The sequence below is a fragment of the Aquila chrysaetos genome, chromosome 5 (genome assembly GCF_900496995.4).
Source record: "Aquila chrysaetos chrysaetos chromosome 5, bAquChr1.4, whole genome shotgun sequence".
Taxonomy (NCBI): domain Eukaryota; kingdom Metazoa; phylum Chordata; class Aves; order Accipitriformes; family Accipitridae; genus Aquila; species Aquila chrysaetos.
This window is the reverse complement of record NC_044008.1, coordinates 64,483,758-64,501,400: the sequence shown is the minus strand read 5'-3', so window position 1 is coordinate 64,501,400 and position 17,643 is coordinate 64,483,758. Positions and strand designations below refer to the sequence as shown.

The following is a 17,643-nucleotide window of genomic DNA, read 5'->3' as shown; positions in this document are numbered from 1 at the left end:
GACTTTTATTCTACATCTGCGATGTGTCGGTGTGCATGGCCAGCCAGCTGTCATGCGAGCTCACTTGTTATCACGAGCCCTCACCCCATGTACGAGTCATACCGAAGACTGGGTCTGAGGTTGGACTTATTTTTGGCTGAGAGCAGGATGCAGTTTGGTTTTGATGTGTACAGGGTACGTGTGGTGGTTACCAGGCAGAAGCACGGACCTTGGGTCCTCGCCTGGGGGAGCAGAAGGTGCTCAGGGCCCACGGGTGGGTGGTCGCACATCGGGGAGAGGCTGTGAAGGGTCCTGGGTGGAAGGCAGGAGGTGACATGCCAGCCTGGTGGCTCTGCCTGGGTTTCCCACGAGGGGTGAGCTGCTGGTGTGGGCAGCAGACCTTGTTGCAAGAGTGCTCCTTATGATGGGTGTGAGGTTGAGGCCGAATCCATACAATGCCAAAACACAGAGGTTTTCTGCTCTTTCATGGTGCCAAGTTGTGGTTTAATGTTGTTAGCTTTTATATTTAATGTGTGACTTTTTTTTTTTAATTGAACAAGAGGAAAGATGGGCTCTGTAGAGCTGATGCATGAGCAGTCCTCTGCAGAGCTTCTCTACCACCACATCCCTGCAGGAGCACTTTGCTCTCCAGTATAGCTCCAGAGGCCACCAGTCCATGGGGTGGCATTTGCCCCCAGCTCCAGTGGCCCTGGGGAAAGCTCTGCCTTGTTTCCATTGAGGCTTATCGAGGGTTGAAACCTGCTGAGATAGCCGTCCTGAGGGATGTGGTGAAGGTGCAGTCCCCGTACTCACCCAAACCAGTGCCTCCTCCCCTGGGGTTGTGTCCGTGGGTGCCAGTCTCCCAGGGGTGCTGGTCTGGCTGCTCATGTCTTCTTTGTCCCTGCAGCGGTGGAGTCGGACATCCTGCGCCGTGTCCGCACGCTGCTGCGAGAGCTGGACGGGCATCACCCCGCCTGCCAGTGTGACCGAGGTAAGACGGACCCGCAGCACGGCTTCTGGGGGTCAGAACCTGCTGTCCCCTGTGTGCTGCCTTGCTGGGGCATTGCTTGGCCCCAACCCCCTCCCCACTCCCCTCTCTCAGTCAGTGCCAGGGTGAGGGGACACGGGGTGGCCTCACCTCCCTGGCACTGCTCTGCCCATTCTAACCTGCTCTTAGAGGTGCTAATCTTTGGCAAGCTCCTTGCGTCTGCTGTGCACCAACTTCAGCAGCTTTCATCCCTCCTCTATGTGGCTGTTACATCCTTTATACCCTTCACTCACCCAGGGGTCCATCACTGAGGTGGGACATCAAATGCCAGAGTTTGTGGTGCTGTTCCCAGCTCTGACACCGACTTGCCACACAGCCCCGTCCAACTCACTTAACACCTCTGAGTTGGAGTCTCTCCATCTCTCCCTGTGGGGATATTGATTCACCACGCACTGCTCAGCTTCTCACTAAAGAATCAGTTGAAATCCCTGTGTTACGATTTTAGAGAATAAAACTCTAGCTGACCCTGCAACTGGATTGCTACAGCCTTAGGAAACTTAATTGATTTTGAAAAATTGATTTTACTTGGAGTGCATGGAATATTTTACAGTTAATTAAATTTGATTTTGTCTGGAATGAGCCTTGACATCTGCAGGACTGAGACGCTTTGTGGTCCTTCCTCTGAGTGTGAGCTATCAGCAGCCAGCATTCAGGTGCTGTGTGCTGGGACCAGGAGGAACCCAAATTTCCCAGGGCAGGTGGTGAAAGCAGGCAGTCATAAACAGAGCAACAGAGGGAACAGGAAACAAACTTCACATCCATTGCCCTGCCTTGCTTTTCTCCAGCCCCCCAGTCCTAGCATCTCTAGGAACTTTTTCCAAAGGTTTCCCAGTATTAGAGGTACAACACATCGATGCTGCATCCAGAATCAGGGCAGCAGCATGACTTGTCCCTTGCAGAGGGTCAATGATTGAAGCGGAGGGCAGAGAAGCCTGGTTTAGCTCTGATCGTGATGTCAGTGTAGCTTCCCAGTAAATGATTTTTGCAGGAACAGTGCCCAGGTCTCTTGATTCCTCTGTGAAACACTGCCCCTGATCCATTGCTGCTCTTCCTGGCAACCTGATCTCTTTCTTGGCTTTCACTTCTCAGGGATGCTGCGATGGACCCTGCATAAAAAAATTGACCAGAATCCCAGTAACAGCTCCGTTCTGGTCCGGATCCTGGTGAAGGAGCTGGAAAGGGTGAGTGCTGCCTCAGAGATGTCCCCTGAGTGCTGGGCTCAGACCCTCCGTGGCATGTGCCCTGCTGTGGGGCCCAGGGGAGCAGAGGGATGGGGACTCAATTCCAGCTCAAACAGGTGTTTTTAGGGGGCCTTGAGCCTGACTGGGGACAGTGGCTTATGACACAGAGTGAAAAACTCTGTGGGACACAAGGGCAGAGCTATAGCTCATCCCCAGCTGATGGCTGCACGGACCAGGGTTTGTCCCAAAAGTGATGGTGAGCCTTGGGCGGAGTAGGGAACCTGCACAGGCTCCTTGAAGCTGCAACAGCCAAAGGCAGACGGCCTTTGCAGTTTGCAAATAGCACAGTGCAAAACACTTCCGACCACCCCCAAATGTCCTTCCTCCCACCCCCAAATGTCCTTCCTCCCACCCCGGCCCGCTGTAGTTACAGGTAGAGTGGAAATTTCTCCTCCATGTCACCCATTTCCGCCCCAGAGGGTGTCAGAGCAGAAACACCTAACCCAGTATCCTGTCCTGAGAGCATCAGATGGAAACTTTGTGATGGATTTTTTGTTTCATTGATTTGTCTTGTCATTTTCTGGTCTTGTGTAAACCTTTAGCACCCTCAGCATCCTGATGCGACCTGGTTTGTGGTTTGGTGAGATGTCATGTGTAGAAGTAGCACCTTTTTTGTCTTATGAGCCTGCCTCATTTTACCCAGTGTCCTCTCATTCCGGGCACAAACATCCCATGTGCCCCCTTCACCTCCTCCTCCCCACCCTGGTGATGAGCCCCCGCTAGTCGTCCTTTGTGCAGAAACCTCCCCGTACCATTTTCTCTACCTCTTTGCTATTTCTCCTTTCAAGCTGGAAGGATGGAGCTGCCTTGCTCAGCATTGCTCAGCTCCTGTGTCTCCAGCCAGCTGCTGCTCAGCCCCGGGGGGGCCAAGCACCCTCTGCAGAGGCTGTCACCTCTCTCTGTCAACACTCCCATATCATACACTTGAGCCCTGTCGGCCCAGCGCAGATCCCTGTGTACACATCGCAGGGCTGTGATCATCCAGCAGTTACTCCTAATCTTTGTTTTCTGCCTTTTAAGCAGCTCTGAGGCTATTTGCAGGCTGTCTCTCTCACGCTATGGCAGTTTAGCTTCCATCAGTGCCTTGGGGAGGGATCTTATCAAGTGGCTTTTGCAAATCCAGATAGACAGGAACACCCACATCACCCTTGGCTATGGATGCAGGGATTCCCCCAGAGGGCTTGACGTCTGCTTTCCACTGCAAAAGCCATGTCAGTCCCTTCCCCTTATACCTATTATGGCTCTGCTACTCTTATCTTTCCTTGCCCAGGAGGGATGTCAGGCCTCCTGGTCTGCAACTCCCTTCATCTCCCTGAAGATCATCTTTGAAATCAGTGTCACTTTTTTTTTCTTTTTTTTTTTTTCATTCCTCTGGTACTGCAGCAGCTCTGAGCAGTCAGTACCGACCGCAGATGATAATTTAGCAATTTCATGCTTGAGTTCCTCTGGAGCTCTTGGCAAATATCAGCTGGTCTCAGCAACTCAGTATTACTCATTTTATTGATTGTTTCAAAGCTTTGCTGCCATCAGTTCCATTGAACTCAGATCTGTCAGCACAGCAGCCCTGAAGAAAGGTACCGGAAATGACTTTGGGGTGGAAATATCTTTCCCAGGTTTATCCAGGGACATTCCTGTTGCTGGAGCTGTTGTTAGAGCCAGACCAGGCTGCAGGGAGGGGCTGGAGCTGTGTCAGCTTGAGCATCTATCTAGCTTCCCATGGGCCAGGATGGGGATGCAAGAACATCTCTCCTCCCTGTTCACTCTGCTCTCACACCCACCAAATGTAAGACAGGCTTTTCCCAGAGGGTTTGTATTTCCACATGAGTTTTTTGCAACAGAAAGGAGCTCCTTAATGAGGTCAGTTAGAAACTTTTGCTCCCCCTCTCCCACCATGGCTGCTGCGTATGCACTGCAGAGCTGTCAGTGTGCAAACCATGCTCTCGCAGCAGCTCCTGGAGCCTTCACATCCCTACAGCAATCTCCAGCCCTGCGGTGCGGCAGTGGCCACGGCAGCATGGTCCATCCCCCACACCTCTCCCCAGGGCCTGGCTCCCGTCGGATGCCCACCTGTCTGCCCCGAGGACATCCTGCCCACCCTGATGGCCTGTGGAGGGATCCCAAATCCCACCTTGACCCAGGGAGCGTCACCCCTAAGCCAGGGCGGATGCCTGTGCTCTCCTTGTGTGTCTGAGCTGCTGAGCAGACAGAACCCAGCACATCCTGGGGGCTCCGGTGGCTCCCCCGGCTCTGGTCTCTGCTGCTGCCAGTCCTGCTGCCCATCCCAGCATCCTGCCAGGCGCTGCCTGCACTGACTGTGCCTTTTGGTTCCACAGGCGGAGCGAGGTGACTTCAGACATTACATCATCCCCTTGCTGCACACGCTGATGTATACCTTGATAAAGGTAACCTACCATGGGCTTCGCTGGGGCAAGATCCAGGGAAATCAGAAGCCACGGAAGGGGGCCACCCAAAGTCACTCAGTACCTATTCCTGTGCTGAAATATCCCAGTATCTGCCCAGCAAAGCCCTGGGACTACCACGGGTGGACTCAACTGTGCGTTTCCCAGTGTGCTGTTTGATGGCTGAGACACTGTCACCTGTGACATGTATGGGAGTGACAGGTCTTTCCAGCTGACCCCCTTTTCTGGAGGTGTTTAGGTGCCTGATGGTGCAGAAAGTCACAACCTGGCAAAAATGTGTGCCCACAGTCCTTCAGTGGGTATTGCTGGAGGTTTCCAAACCATTGTAGGGCCTGATTCTCCTTCATATACTGCATTTAAATCCATATTGAATTTGGTGTAGCTCCGTGCCCTCCCACCTTGGGGTCTGTTGTGGGGAGAGCACCATTAGGGATCACTGCCTGTGGCATCTCCATATCTGCCCCTTTCTTGCTCCAGGCTCCCTGCATCTCTGACGAGCTCTGTGGCAGAGTGTATGATTTCTGTAAGAAGCTGCTCACCCTGCCCAAGCCTTTCTGCACCATCGGTTTGGACTATGCCATCAGGCTGAAGATGGAAAGGACAGCACCAGGTATGAGGGCTTTTCTGCTCTGCCTATGTATGGCATGCTGAATGGCTTGGGTCCTCAAGGCAATAGTAGTGGGGGTTTGGGGGAATTTCCATACCTGAGCTGGCCTTTGCCTAACGCAGTGAGCCATGGCAGGGTTTTCTGCAGGGGGCTGGCCAAACACTTGGGGGTTTTAGGGATGCATTTGGATGGAAGGGTTCCCCTCTCCTTATTTCAGGCTGCTGATCCTTAGTTACTAGCTGAAAACCTTGGGGTCCTCCTGCTGTCAGTGTAGGCACCACCAGAGTCAAGTCCAGCCCATATAAGGCCAGGTGTGTATATATATATATACACACACACCCTCTGTCTATATGGGAAACAGGGTGCTTATGCTGCTAGCCTGGGCATCTCAGTAAATTTTGTGGAGGTCTCCTTTTTGCAAAGTGAAGTCTCCATCTGAGATTGAATTGCAGGCTGTCTAGCATGGGCTCTTCCTCCACTACCTGTGCATCAGGTTTTAGACACTAAAACGTCATTAGTTTCTGCAGAGAACAGTCCCTTTTAGATAGCAAGCCAGAGGACAACTCTATTTTCCTTTTTCTCTACATTGCTCATTAAAGTTCTTCTTGTTAAAGTTTTCTTTAATAAAAGTCTTTGAAAGCAATCCTTAAAACAGTGCAAGGTACAGATACCTTGTGAGGTGGAGGTAAAATATGAGAAACCTGGTGGGAAATTATAAAGTGCCATTCTCGGTAGTCTCAGCCCATCACCATCAATCACCCCGACCACTCTTCCCCAGTACTGCTTTGTCTGGAGCTCCAAGGTCCACCTTTATCTCACCTGACTTCTGGTAAAAGGATGATTCAGTGGGGAGAGATGGGGATCTCCAGTGGGGCTTCCCTCTGAGCACCACAAGGTTCACAAAATGATTGCACCTGAGCAATGCGGGGTGGATGTATCTTCCCTACCCCAGAGCTGGGTGAGGGTAAAGTACATCTCTCCTGATTCAGAAACGCGTTGTGCTCTTCATATCCACCCAAACACTGTCCCACAGTGTGGCCCGGAGGCCGGGAGCAGAGCTCCTCTTCTGGCTTCCGACTCTGCTCCCAAGCTCATAATCCACTAAACAAAGGAAGGGAAATACAGGAAATAATCCCTGAATAGAAGGGGTTTTCTTTTTATGTTGCATGGCCTATCTTTGTCCTTGACTATTTTTAACTCTAGGCCTGATTCTTGGCTCTTTTACATTGTCACTCCAGCAACGGGTGTTCGCCGACTTGGCAGACCCACCATCAGCCTCTACAACCAGGAGCAGCACTGAGCTGCTCTCGTGAGTTGTGTTGTTATTTCTCATGCTCTGACTCCTGCATGTTTATCTTCTTGCATTTGCTAGGTACGTTGTACCAAAGAATGGTCATTTCCGAACAAAGTCTCAAAAGCGATCCGTATCCTTATCAGGAAAAGTGAGTAGTGCTTCTTCGAATGTGTTGTTACTTTTATTTCTTTTATAGTCTCATAGTGAAATCTGTCCTTTTCCTGGGCTCTGAATTAATGTTGGATGGAACAGACAATTTGGACATAAACCACGTGGCAGTATGTGGTCTTGGGGAACACAATTTGGTGGCATCCAGTGCCTCGCTAAAATGAGCTTTGCACTGGGAGGAGCACGTTCCTTCCATGTGTCCCAATTTATTTATGTGGTCCTGGGAGGCAGAGAGCTTCCCTTGGTGGGGAGACAGGGCAGAGAAGGGGAATATCAGCAGCAACCCTTTTTCTCTGCGTGGGATAATGGAGACGTGAGCTCCTTGTGCCAGCCCTGATGTCAGTAACGGGGACTCCTCATCTCATCTCATCTCATGTCCCTCTTTTCCCACCCTCCTGCCCCACGCAGGATTTTCATCTTTGCCGATCCAGAGCTGCTCTCTGAAGCCATCTGCAACGCGCTGGTCACTGACACAAAGGCAGCTCAGGTCTCCCAAAGCCCCCGGGCATGCATGTGCTACGTGATCATCCACGCCATGCAGGCGGCCCTGGGCGAGGGCTGTGACGTTAGCGGCTTGAAGGCGAGCCTCCAGGTAACTGGCAGGACTTCTGCAGCACCATGTGTGGTTTTCCAATGGTCCTGGTCTTGCTGGGCACCTCAGAGTGTGGGAAGGCGTTTTGGCAAGTGGAGAACCACCCCCCCCCCCCAGGTTCTCAGTGGTGGTCTCCATCTCCAGTAGCCCTAGTGTTACTTCCAAAGCTGGGCTATGAGCAGAGCTGGTGTTAAACTAAAAAATTCTTCAAATATAAGAGTTGATGCAGCAGGAGCCAGAGGTTTTGAATCTTCAGTCTGAGTCCTCAGTTTTGCACAGCAAAGCTGGGCTCTGCGGGTGGAATATAGGCTCCTCTGTGAGCCACTGGTCATTGCAAAAACAGCTCAGCGGAAATGTTTCAACAAGTTTTCTCCAAAACCTCCTTCAAGGAGCTGTGGGGCCACAGTAAGACAAATGTCTGGTTCAGAAAGGCAACTTTGCAAGGGTCCTCAGTGATTTCAACTCTAAGGACACCTTTGTGTGTCTGCTGTCCCCATCTCCTGAGGGTCACTTGAGCTGCCAGCTCTGCTGCTGACTCCCCGAGCTTGTGGCAGCTGGGAGCACAGTGCCCATCAGCTGCAAACCTGCCAGAAAAAAGCTTTAAGCAGACAGTACAGCCAGCATCTCTCCTCCTCCAGCCTTCCCCAGGGACAGGAGGACATGTGTGTCCTCTGCTGCGGAACAGCAATTTCTGCAGGACTCATTTGCGCTCTTTCTGCCCCCTTCCGCTGCCCTGCCCCTGGAGCATCTCCTCTTTTCATGCCTCGGGGTGTTAATAGCTGCTCCTTGCGACAGGATATGCCCATGAGTGACGTTGAGCACTGGTTCCGGCAAGTGGTGGTGGCAGTCGAGTGTGCAGGAAACGAGGCGAGTGCAGACCGCAGCCAGCACGCAGCAAGGCTGGAGAAGATTTACTGCGCTGTCCTCAGCTCCTTGCAAGCAGGTGAGCTCCTGGCCAGCCATGCACGGAGGGCTAAGGGAGCCGTGCAGGCTGGCAGGCCCCTGCCTTACTGCTGTGTCCTCGCCATTGCCCTCCTACAGTTGTCCATCCCCACCTCCCATCTGCCTCCACTTTAACAGCATCCATCACGGGGATCAGGTCCTTGCAGCCTGGCTCCCTGCAGTGACCTGATGTCCAGGATGGCAAAGTGCATGTGGCAGTGGAACGCAGATTTGTCACCTGAGGGAAGGGACTGTGGCAATCTCTGCTGCTAATTCAGCTGCCCTGAGGCCCAGAGACATGTCTCCGTCATTTGCAAAGGGTGCCATAGATGTCAGCCAGGGGAGGTTGGACAGATGCTCTAGTGCTCTGCTGGTGTAAGATACACCCTGCCATGGCCTAGACTGGGGAGACGCTGTGTATCACTCCTTGAAACCTCCTTGTACTGATGTGGTGGACAGTGGTACTGCCATCTCCTTCCATCCCTGGCAGTGCTCTGTTCCAGCCTGGTGCCATCAGGGCTACGCAGACTATAACAAACATCCCCATCCATCACAGCTCCTCACACAAATCTGGGGTAGACCAGAGGGAAATGGGGGTCATGTTTTCCTTTTCTTGGCTACTCTTGGTGGAAGGTCACTGCACCCCAACCCCCTCTCTGGAAAGAGCTGGAGACTGTCCCAGTGTAAGATATGGGAAGGAACAGCCAGTGGTGCAGGGAGAGGAGTGGGACCATCTTCTTTTGGTGCAGTGAGCTATTAAATTGTCTCACTGCTTCTCACAGAGCCATAATGGGTTAAAAATAGGCAGCAATGGTGGGGTCAGAGGGCTGTCTCGCATCTCAGCTGACATCGCCAAGGGAGGTCCTGTCACATGCGTTGGAGGCCCAGTTCTAGAAGAATGTTTTATTTATTCTGCAATCCCTCTGCTGTCTGCAGCAGAGCAAGATCCTTCACTCACCCATGCCTCAGTTTCCCCTTCTTCATTTCTCCCATTCATCAACAGTATAGGTACTTTCTTATGGCTCAGTTTGTGAGAGCAGGGGTCTGTGATTACAGCCTCATGTCTGGCCAGAAGGCAACCAGGGTAGGAGAGCCCTTGGGGCTCAGCACGGGCTATCTCAGCCAACATCTGAAAGCACAGCAGCAGTAGGGGTTCATGCACCTGTGCGGGAAAATTGCTCCTGTGTGTTACAAGCATCCTTGTTTCCCCCAGGCAATGCTCCCCTAGGAGGGCTGCAGGGTACCCCTCTGCCTAACCCCAACATCAGCTTTCACCTCTGGACAGAAGAGGACCAGCTCTGTGAGTGCCCCAGGGGGGCTGTGGGGAGTTTGGACGGGACGGTGCCTGAGGCTGGGAAGCCTGTGCAAAACATGCCATTTAGCCCTGATTCTTGAGCAGTGAGTTTCATAAGCACCATCCAAGGGCCAAGCTCGTGGAGGTTCGTGCCAACTGCACCAGCCTTCCTTCTTGTGGGGTGTCAGTGTCAGATCAGGGGACTGGGTGGGAGAGGGGCAAAGGAGATGAGGAGAGGACCCCTGTTGGACAGGCTGCAGCAGGATGTGCCCAAAGTACCTGATTTGAGTGATATTGAGCTCTCTTCATGGTGCAATGAGAAATGGGACTGAAAGACAGACTCCTCTTGGACCTGCTGGTAGAGGTATTGGCCCTACAGTTTGCATGAGAAGAGGGGAGCCAGGGCAGGACTAGGGCTCAGCCTGGCTTTGGTTGTATTTCCCTCCCCGAGCTCCCTTCTGCCCACAGGGAAGGAATTGGTGCTGTTCATCCGCCCGCTGTCGCAGAGCTGCGAGCCTGAGTGCCTAAGCCAAGACCTGGACAACTTCGAGATCCAGGACATAATTTCGGACTGCGAGTGCTGCAAGCAGACCCGCTTCTCCGTGCTCTCCACTGACAGTGGCATCGAACGAGACCTGCCCACGGCAGTTGAGGAGCCCTTCACCCCTTGCAGTGCCGAAACGGAGCAATCCCGTCTCCACAGGAAGGGTGGCATTAAAAAAAAGCCGTCGCCACTGGAGAACGTGGCCTTCTTGCAGGCTGGCTGCAATGGTCCTGGGGCGAAGCCCCCGGTGAAGCTGCAGAGGAGACCAGGCATCCCCCCAGTGCCTGCAGCCCCGCTCCAGAGGCTGCACACTGCCCGCATCGTGCTGCTGGGGGATGACCGGATCCTGGGGCGCCTGGCCCAAGCCTATCACTCTTTGAGGTAACTGGTGGCCACAGCCTCTTTGGCTCTGGGGAAGGGAGGATAGAGTGGGGGGCTTTGTTCTTGAGTCTGTTGAAGCAGCCAAGATGGCTGGGGATGGGGTTGGGCTCGGGCGTTACCTGGGACAGGATGGGACCCAGGTGTTTTGCACCGAAATGCATCTGACTTCACTGGCTGCATGGGATCATTTGGCTCTGTTAGCCCAAATGATGTACGCAGCGAGTTATTCCCTTTTGTCCATTGAATGGGTTAAATGAACAATAAATGAGGTAAGGTGTTTTCCTATGGAAAAGGGAAAAATCCCAAAGAAAAGCTGTTTTCCAGCTGGCTTTTCCCAGCTGGTTCACCGGGCCAGGAGAGCAGTGTGGGGTGGGTCTGGGTCGCGGTGCCGGCAGCAGCCTGGGGAGCAGAGCTGGGTGCAGACGAGACCACCGGTCCCAGCCAAGAGCCTGTCTGCAAGATGCCCCTTACCCACATCATCTCCCCTTGCTCGATGTGGGAACCTGGGGGCATTATGCCATCCTGTCACACTGGGCAAAGGAGGTGTGCGAGGAGGGCACGTGCTCCTGTTGCAGAGTGGCTGCAGTCTCTTGGCACTGTCCAGCCTTGGCCAAGAGCCATGTTCTTCCACCTTCCCCTTGAGACACGGCTATTTATTTTTCCATTTCAAGGAAACGAGAAACTCGGCGAGTTTTCCTGACTCCCAGGCTGAACCTGCAGTTCTACTACATCCCAGTTGTGACGGGGCAGCCAAACACCTTGGCTGTTACGGTGAGTCTGGGCTCGGCAGCTCTGGGCGCTGCCGCCGGCTGCCAGCAACTGACGGTGTTTTTGGAGGAAGAGCAGGGGGGTTTACAGGAATTCACATCCATTAATGCCTTGCTCCTAGAACAAGGAGGATGGGAGCCAAGACAGGGTAGCTTGGCTGAGTTTGCAGGTTGGATTCAGGAATCCATCAACCCCAAGAGACATTCAGGTTGCTTCAACCACCTGATGGGTGATAACTCACAGCCTAGAAATGGTATTCAGTTTTGCTTCTATAGGAGGATTGAGGGAGCTTTAGCAAAGGACTGATGCTTTTCTCACCTCCCAGATGGTTAGGGGAAGCAGCTGCCCCTTACTGAGGGCTTTGCCTGCTTGGTCATGGCCCCAGTTTTAGTTCTGCAAGTCACTACCTTGCAGTTTATCTTGGGCACATCTCTTCCAGTCTGACACCCTCGAGACAGCGATAAATAAACAGTTGCACTTTTCATGATATTTTAAGCTGGCCCAGATCTTGCTGTGAGTCCTGACAGACGTGCCATTATAAAAATGTGTATTTCTTCTTTTCATCCTTCACTTAATTTTTGTTCTTGAGCACCTGCTAAATAAGTGCTGCAAGCAATGTTTTGCCATCTTCTCTGGACCAAGCAGGGAATGGGGAGGGATGGGGGAGCTGCTCACACGGCATTCATGCACCAGCTCCCTCTGCCTCCTCTAAGGCTCCTGGTATTTTGATCATACTCTGAGCTGTGTGTTTCTCTTGCAGGACCACGCTGCCACAGGCCAAGAGGACCTCTGCGAGGTGGCTGGGTACCTGGGCAGAGCTGACCCGTGGTACGAGAGCAACATCAACACGCTGTGCCACATGATTCCCAAGCTGGCTGCCATGGTACGAGGGAAACCTTCCCACTTCCCCAGCCTGGCCCATTTCCCAAACACATCTGCCATACCTGAGGATGAGCTCGTGTCCTGCAGGGCTCCTCTGTGTCCCAGATAGAGGCTTTCTCCCTGCAAACCCACCCCAGGGCCCAGCAGCTGGGAAGGTACATTTGTCTGACACTGCCCCAGCCCACAAGACCCACTTGCTGTGATGGGTTTTTTTGGCCAAAGGACAGGAAATGGCAGATTTCAAGAAAGAAAATGTAAATGAGGCATTTGCTGAAATACCCCCAGCTCTCATTTCCTGGCAGTTTGAGCCACCATCAATAGCCTACAAAAAAGGCTGGTAGGTGGGCGCAAGCCTTTGCTTCTCCCATTTGCTTTGACTAGTTATGACAGAGCAGACCAATGCTGCCCTGGGCGACAGCGCATTGCTCATTATTTATCTAGGATAGGTGTGAGGGTTTGTGGCAGTGTTTTTGAGAAGTGACTGTGGCTGATCCATAATGTGATTTGCCCCCCCCAGCCTTCCTCTCCAAGCAAACATCTTGTGACTGATCTGTTCATCACTGATGTGATTGCTTACTACGTTCGCATGGGCATCCAGCCCGTCTGCTTCCAGGTCTACGCTGTGAAGGTGGGTGCCACATCTCTTGTGCCTTCACGTGGCCCTGCAAGGGCTTGCAGAGCCCCACTGCTGGCAGAGCTGTGCAAAGTGAACGGGGTCTGGGGGCTTTCAGCAGATCTGAGGCTGGATTTCCGTGTTCCCCAGCCTGTCCACTGCTTGCCAGGCTCCTGGATCTAGTGATTCCATGTAGCACAGCTCAGCCGGGGTCAATGATCCCAGGAAGGCTATTTCAGGATCACACAGGTCAGCAAAGTGAGCCTTGAAATCACCTCATAAGGACAGATTTCCTGCTCTGCTGGATTTGGGTTTGCTCAGGAGCTCTGGCACCTCCTGCTGCTTTAGATGCTGTGAGCAAGCAGGAGTTTTCTGAGTGACTTTGCCAAAACCTTCCTGTATCTTGCAGGGGCTTTGCAGGGCTTCCTGAAACACCTTTTTATTTATTTCCTGCCAGCTTTTCTCTGAAATGGTATCAGAATGAGACCTGGCACTTGATATGGGAGCAAACTACTGTATTCAGTTATGTAACAACAACCCCCCAACTGCTCCTCTGACAGTTTTCCCCCTTCAAAGCTTAGGGTGGCACTGATGCACATATCTCCTTTCAATCTACCCGTAGCCAATGTGGTAACCTATTGCAGCAAAGGAGCAGCCATTACATGAGCAAACTGGCATGTGGCTTGCAAAGAGCTGGAAGAGCTTTGGTAATTACTGGTAGAGCATCACCAGGACTTGAACTAATAACGTATAGCTTGTAAACACTTGGAGCACCTGGTCCTCAGCTTGTGTGGCTGGGGATTTGGGGTTTTTCGTGAATTTTTCTTCCACTCATTTCTCCTCCAAGACAAAAATCAAAAGCAAGCGAGAGAGTGGTGACTCAAGCAGGGGAAGAGGAACTGACTCCAGATGTGGTTTTCAGATAGAGGCACCTAACCTACCCTGTTGTCATACAGGGTGTGATGCTGCTTCATCTGGAAACACTAAGCCTGTTTGGCCTTTCTGGTTAAGACCACACTGTTCCTCTTTGGCTGCAGAGAGTTTTCTTGGAAGTGAAGGTCAAGTCCCACCGCAGTTGGACGTAGGGCTACAGTGGCTAGGAGAGGTTCTCCAGGACCTTATCTTCACATTTTGCTCAAGGCAAGCCCATGAAAAGAAAATAATTAATAGGTCTGAAGTGATCAGTTGATTTAGGTGTATCAGATAGAAATTACATGCCTTGGAGCTAAGCCAGCAGCTGCAGTCAGGCCTGGGAAGCTGCTCGCCTTGACCTGGGTTGCCTGCGGGGGGATGGCTGGGAACAGACTCATCTGTGAGTGTGCAGTGACACCCAGTGGCAGGGGACACTGCCCGTGGCTCAGCTGGCCAGGTCCACCGGCCTCCTGGCAAGGCCTGCCATGCTCCTGGGCTTCAGAAAGCAGAGCAAAAGCAATTCTCTCCTCCCATAGACCCCCTGGCTGCCATGATGAGGTCAAATATTCCCTTTGGTGATGTCACACCTGGGTGCTCTGGAGAACCTTTTGATGTCACAAGCTTAGTGTGACGCCACAGGGTGGGTGACTGAGAAGGAGCTCTTCTTAGAGATTTTCCTCTCTTTCAGATTTTCTTCAATGACCCGGCGCAGGAGCCGGCCGAGGACGTGTTCCTCACGGAGCTGCGCACCCAGGTGCAGGAGAGCATCTCCCACAGAGGTGCGTGCGTCCCCCCGAGTCGAGTCCTGCAGCAGGGGCTGCCATCCTGGGCAGGAGTCCTGCCGGCCCCAGTTCCCACTTGCCCTGTCCCTCAGCCTGCAGCAGTCAAGGCCATGCCATGGGGCGATATCCCTTGTTCCCTGACAAGCAGGAGGCTTCCCTAAACCTCTCCGTCTCCCTCGCGGGTGCATGACACCAGGCTAAATGAGAGACCTTGTGGTCACTGGCTCCTGGTCTCAACCAGGTTTTGTAGGCTGTGCCCTTGGTTGGCTCCAGGACCCTCTGAAGTCATACCAGCACCATATTTTTGTTGAGGAAACAAGCTGGGCTTTACAGCCATCCCCTTTGCCAGATGTTTTCCCTATTAGAAATTCAGCTTCCTTGAGTTGCCAGTGGTGGGACAAGGGTGCTTGAAGGCTGGACTGTTACAGAGGGCACATCCAGCCCTTCTCTCAGTGCACCCGCTGTCTGATCCAATGGATGTTTGCCATTGCGGTTGGGCGCAGACCCTTGAGTGAGTCCATCTCACTGGACCTGTTGAGTGCAGAGCCTCAGCTCCTGTAGGCAAGGAGAGAAGGGCTGGTGTGCCAGACCATGAGTGCTGTGTGACAGAGGGGATCGCTCGTCCCGTGGGAGAACCCCTCTCTGCTGACCACAGACAGGTGGGGTGAGTGAAACCTCAATCCTACCCGGTTCCCTCCTTGCAGAGTTAATCATGACCAAGAAGAAAATGACCCTGGATGGCCCTGGCATAGATCTCACAGTAACATACAGAAAGGTAAGTGGGGCTCTCGGCAGCCCAAAATGTCTCTGCTTACAGGGACCCGCAGCATGGCAGATCTCCTAAGAGGAGTGCTCTGGCCCTCCTCCTTTCCTCTGGAATTGCACTCCAGGTGAGGCCAGAGAGGTCGTGGTGAACTTTAAAAGCCTGTTAGCTAACACTGCATTTGTGAAAAACTGCCCCCAGACCTCTCCATGTCTAACCTCTCTGCCAGGGTGAATTAACAGAGCCTTTCCTGCAGGTTGTGGTGAGCAACCGGGCGAAGGAGCTGGCTATGTCCCTGCGCGCCACAGGTCTTGTGATGAAAGCCATCCCTGCTGATGAGTCTGAAGGTGGGTTCTTCCTGCTTGGAACCACGTGAAGAGGGTTTCCTTAGTTTTCTGGTGCTCAATAGAGTAAATCTGACCATGGTACTTGGTACAATTGTGCCTGGGCTGTGGGGGTTGGATCAGTAATGTGCATATATTGGTGTCACCACAGTCTGTGGTTGTGCGTTTTCTCGTGAATGATGTGCCTGGGGCTCCCTGTAACGTGGGGTTCAGCATAACCATAATCTAGGCTTGGCAGCATCTTCCTCTTGCTGCAGCCTTCCTCTTTCACCTTGCCCTTAGCATAGCCTCTGAGGTTTCCATCCTGAGCATGATCCCACACAAACCCTTAGCCCGCGGAGCTTGCTAGAGTCCTCCTTTTCTGCTGTCTTATGTATCCCGTGGACCTCTGGCTATGCACCCAATTGTGGGATCTGGCACCAGCCCCACTTAAAGCTGAGCTGAGATCATGCCATGGTCTAAGGCTAACACGTTGCTTCTGTTGCAGACCTGGTGTGTCTGAATGTGAACATCACTGAAATCGTTAGGATCAACAATTTGTCAGGACGATCATTCTCAGTAAGTAGCTGTGGACGCTCACAGCCCTGGAGGGGTCGGCCAGTGTGTGGAAATCCCTTATGACAATGGTGAAAGGTGAAACACTCTGTGGGGAGGAGAAGGCTTTGGGGCCACCCTGCTCAGAGTGTGTTTTGAAATTATTTTCCATGGAAGAGTCTAGATTTTTGAGCCAAAGCCCCAAATGCCATCCCTGCTGGTCAATGCCACATTGAATCCTGCCTTGGGAGACCCTGAAGGACTGAGCTGCTACTGGGGTTATTCTGTGACCCCAGGGACAAAGTGGAGAAATAAAGCTTAGTCCCAGTCATCGTGGCTCCACTTGGGTACAGGACAGGGTCTATAGTTTTGCGATCAACTCCACTAGCTCCACACCTGCAGCTGCAGTGCCCTCCCCAGACCCCATGTGTTAATCTCCACAGAACTCACAAGAATAGAGGCCACTGGAGAAATACTTTAACAAAGCATAAATGAGAAGCAGGAACGCCAGTAAATCTAATGACCAACTCAGAAAGGTGGATATGCAAGAGATGAGACTGAAAACTTGGGCTCCTGTCCTTTTTGTTTTACATGAGAGTTCAAGTAGATCCCAGAGGACACGCTGCCCCATGGGAACATGCCACTGCAGTTTGGGTGGCATTAAGTATTATTGTCCCTTGGTCATTTGGGCCCGGGAGCCTCCAGCCTCTCAGCTGGTATTTTTAGCTAGCCGGCGCACTTTTGCTTATTTTCACCTGGGTTTTGGAAACACCAAGGTACTGCAGCTCACGCTGCCCACCAAGATACACCACAGCCCTGGAGAACAGATCATGCTCCACATCAGACATCCCAAACCTTGCAACCTGTGCAAGCATTGTCAGTTTGGAAAGTTTGCCCTTGCAAAATTTGACCAGGTTGTGATTACAGAAAAAGGACAAGAGAGACACTTCCCTCCTTAAAGAAGTCACCTTATGTCACATCTGAGGTTAAAAAAAAAAGATAAATGTCATAATTTGTCCCTTTCATACGCAGTATGCACTCACCACCCATCACTGCACAGCCAAGGGAAAGGAAGCGAGACACTCACTGGGGTCTTCCTCCTCTCTCAATCCAGGCTGTGGCAAACAGGTTGAAGACACGCAATATCAAAATCAGGAGCACAGAGCAGAGGCCCTTCATGGTGTGTCTGGACAAGGACAGCAGAAGAGCCTACAGGAATGTAATCAGGTGAGAATGCCATGCATGCCAGGCTCTGCACATCTTGCTGGTGACCTTGCATCCCTCCCTGGAAGGGCTCCCAAGATGACAGAGCTGTTTCCCAGGGAGTCCTAGTCCTGATCCTCATACATGACAAAAGACCTACAGACAAATACATTGCTTCTCCAGGGAAAGCAGGGCAGAGTGGTGCTCTCCTACCTTTGTGGTTTTGCATGATGATGTGAGAAACAAAATGGTTCTTCCATTTTAAGTAAGGTGCTGTCATTAAGACAGTAGCAGGATAGGTACCTCCAGGGACAAACTGAGATCTTAGATCT

At 52.4% G+C, this 17,643-nt stretch overlaps 1 protein-coding gene across 7 annotated transcripts in view; it reads left to right on the top strand.

Annotated features, from left to right (window-relative positions):
• PIK3R6 (phosphoinositide-3-kinase regulatory subunit 6) overlaps positions 1-17,643 on the top strand; it is a 40,779-nt gene that overhangs the window by 16,693 nt on the left and 6,443 nt on the right. For 5 of the 7 annotated variants that reach the window (XM_030016060.2, XM_030016064.2, XM_041123796.1 and 2 more), the window contains 17 exons: positions 887-970; positions 2,117-2,208; positions 4,602-4,670; positions 5,166-5,298; positions 6,668-6,737; positions 7,166-7,349; positions 8,145-8,292; positions 9,505-9,591; positions 10,054-10,510; positions 11,182-11,281; positions 12,039-12,161; positions 12,678-12,788; positions 14,374-14,464; positions 15,172-15,242; positions 15,487-15,577; positions 16,062-16,132; positions 17,223-17,335. In XM_030016060.2, the coding sequence (XP_029871920.1) occupies positions 887-970; positions 2,117-2,208; positions 4,602-4,670; positions 5,166-5,298; positions 6,668-6,737; positions 7,166-7,349; positions 8,145-8,292; positions 9,505-9,591; positions 10,054-10,510; positions 11,182-11,281; positions 12,039-12,161; positions 12,678-12,788; positions 14,374-14,464; positions 15,172-15,242; positions 15,487-15,577; positions 16,062-16,132; positions 17,223-17,335 (2,095 nt within the window). Of the gene's footprint in view, positions 1-886; positions 971-2,116; positions 2,209-4,601; positions 4,671-5,165; positions 5,299-6,667; positions 6,738-7,165; positions 7,350-8,144; positions 8,293-9,504; positions 9,592-10,053; positions 10,511-11,181; positions 11,282-12,038; positions 12,162-12,677; positions 12,789-14,373; positions 14,465-15,171; positions 15,358-15,486; positions 15,578-16,061; positions 16,133-17,222; positions 17,336-17,643 lie in introns of those variants that run through there. The other 2 variants (XR_005932484.1, XM_041123797.1) reach the window with 2 other exon arrangements.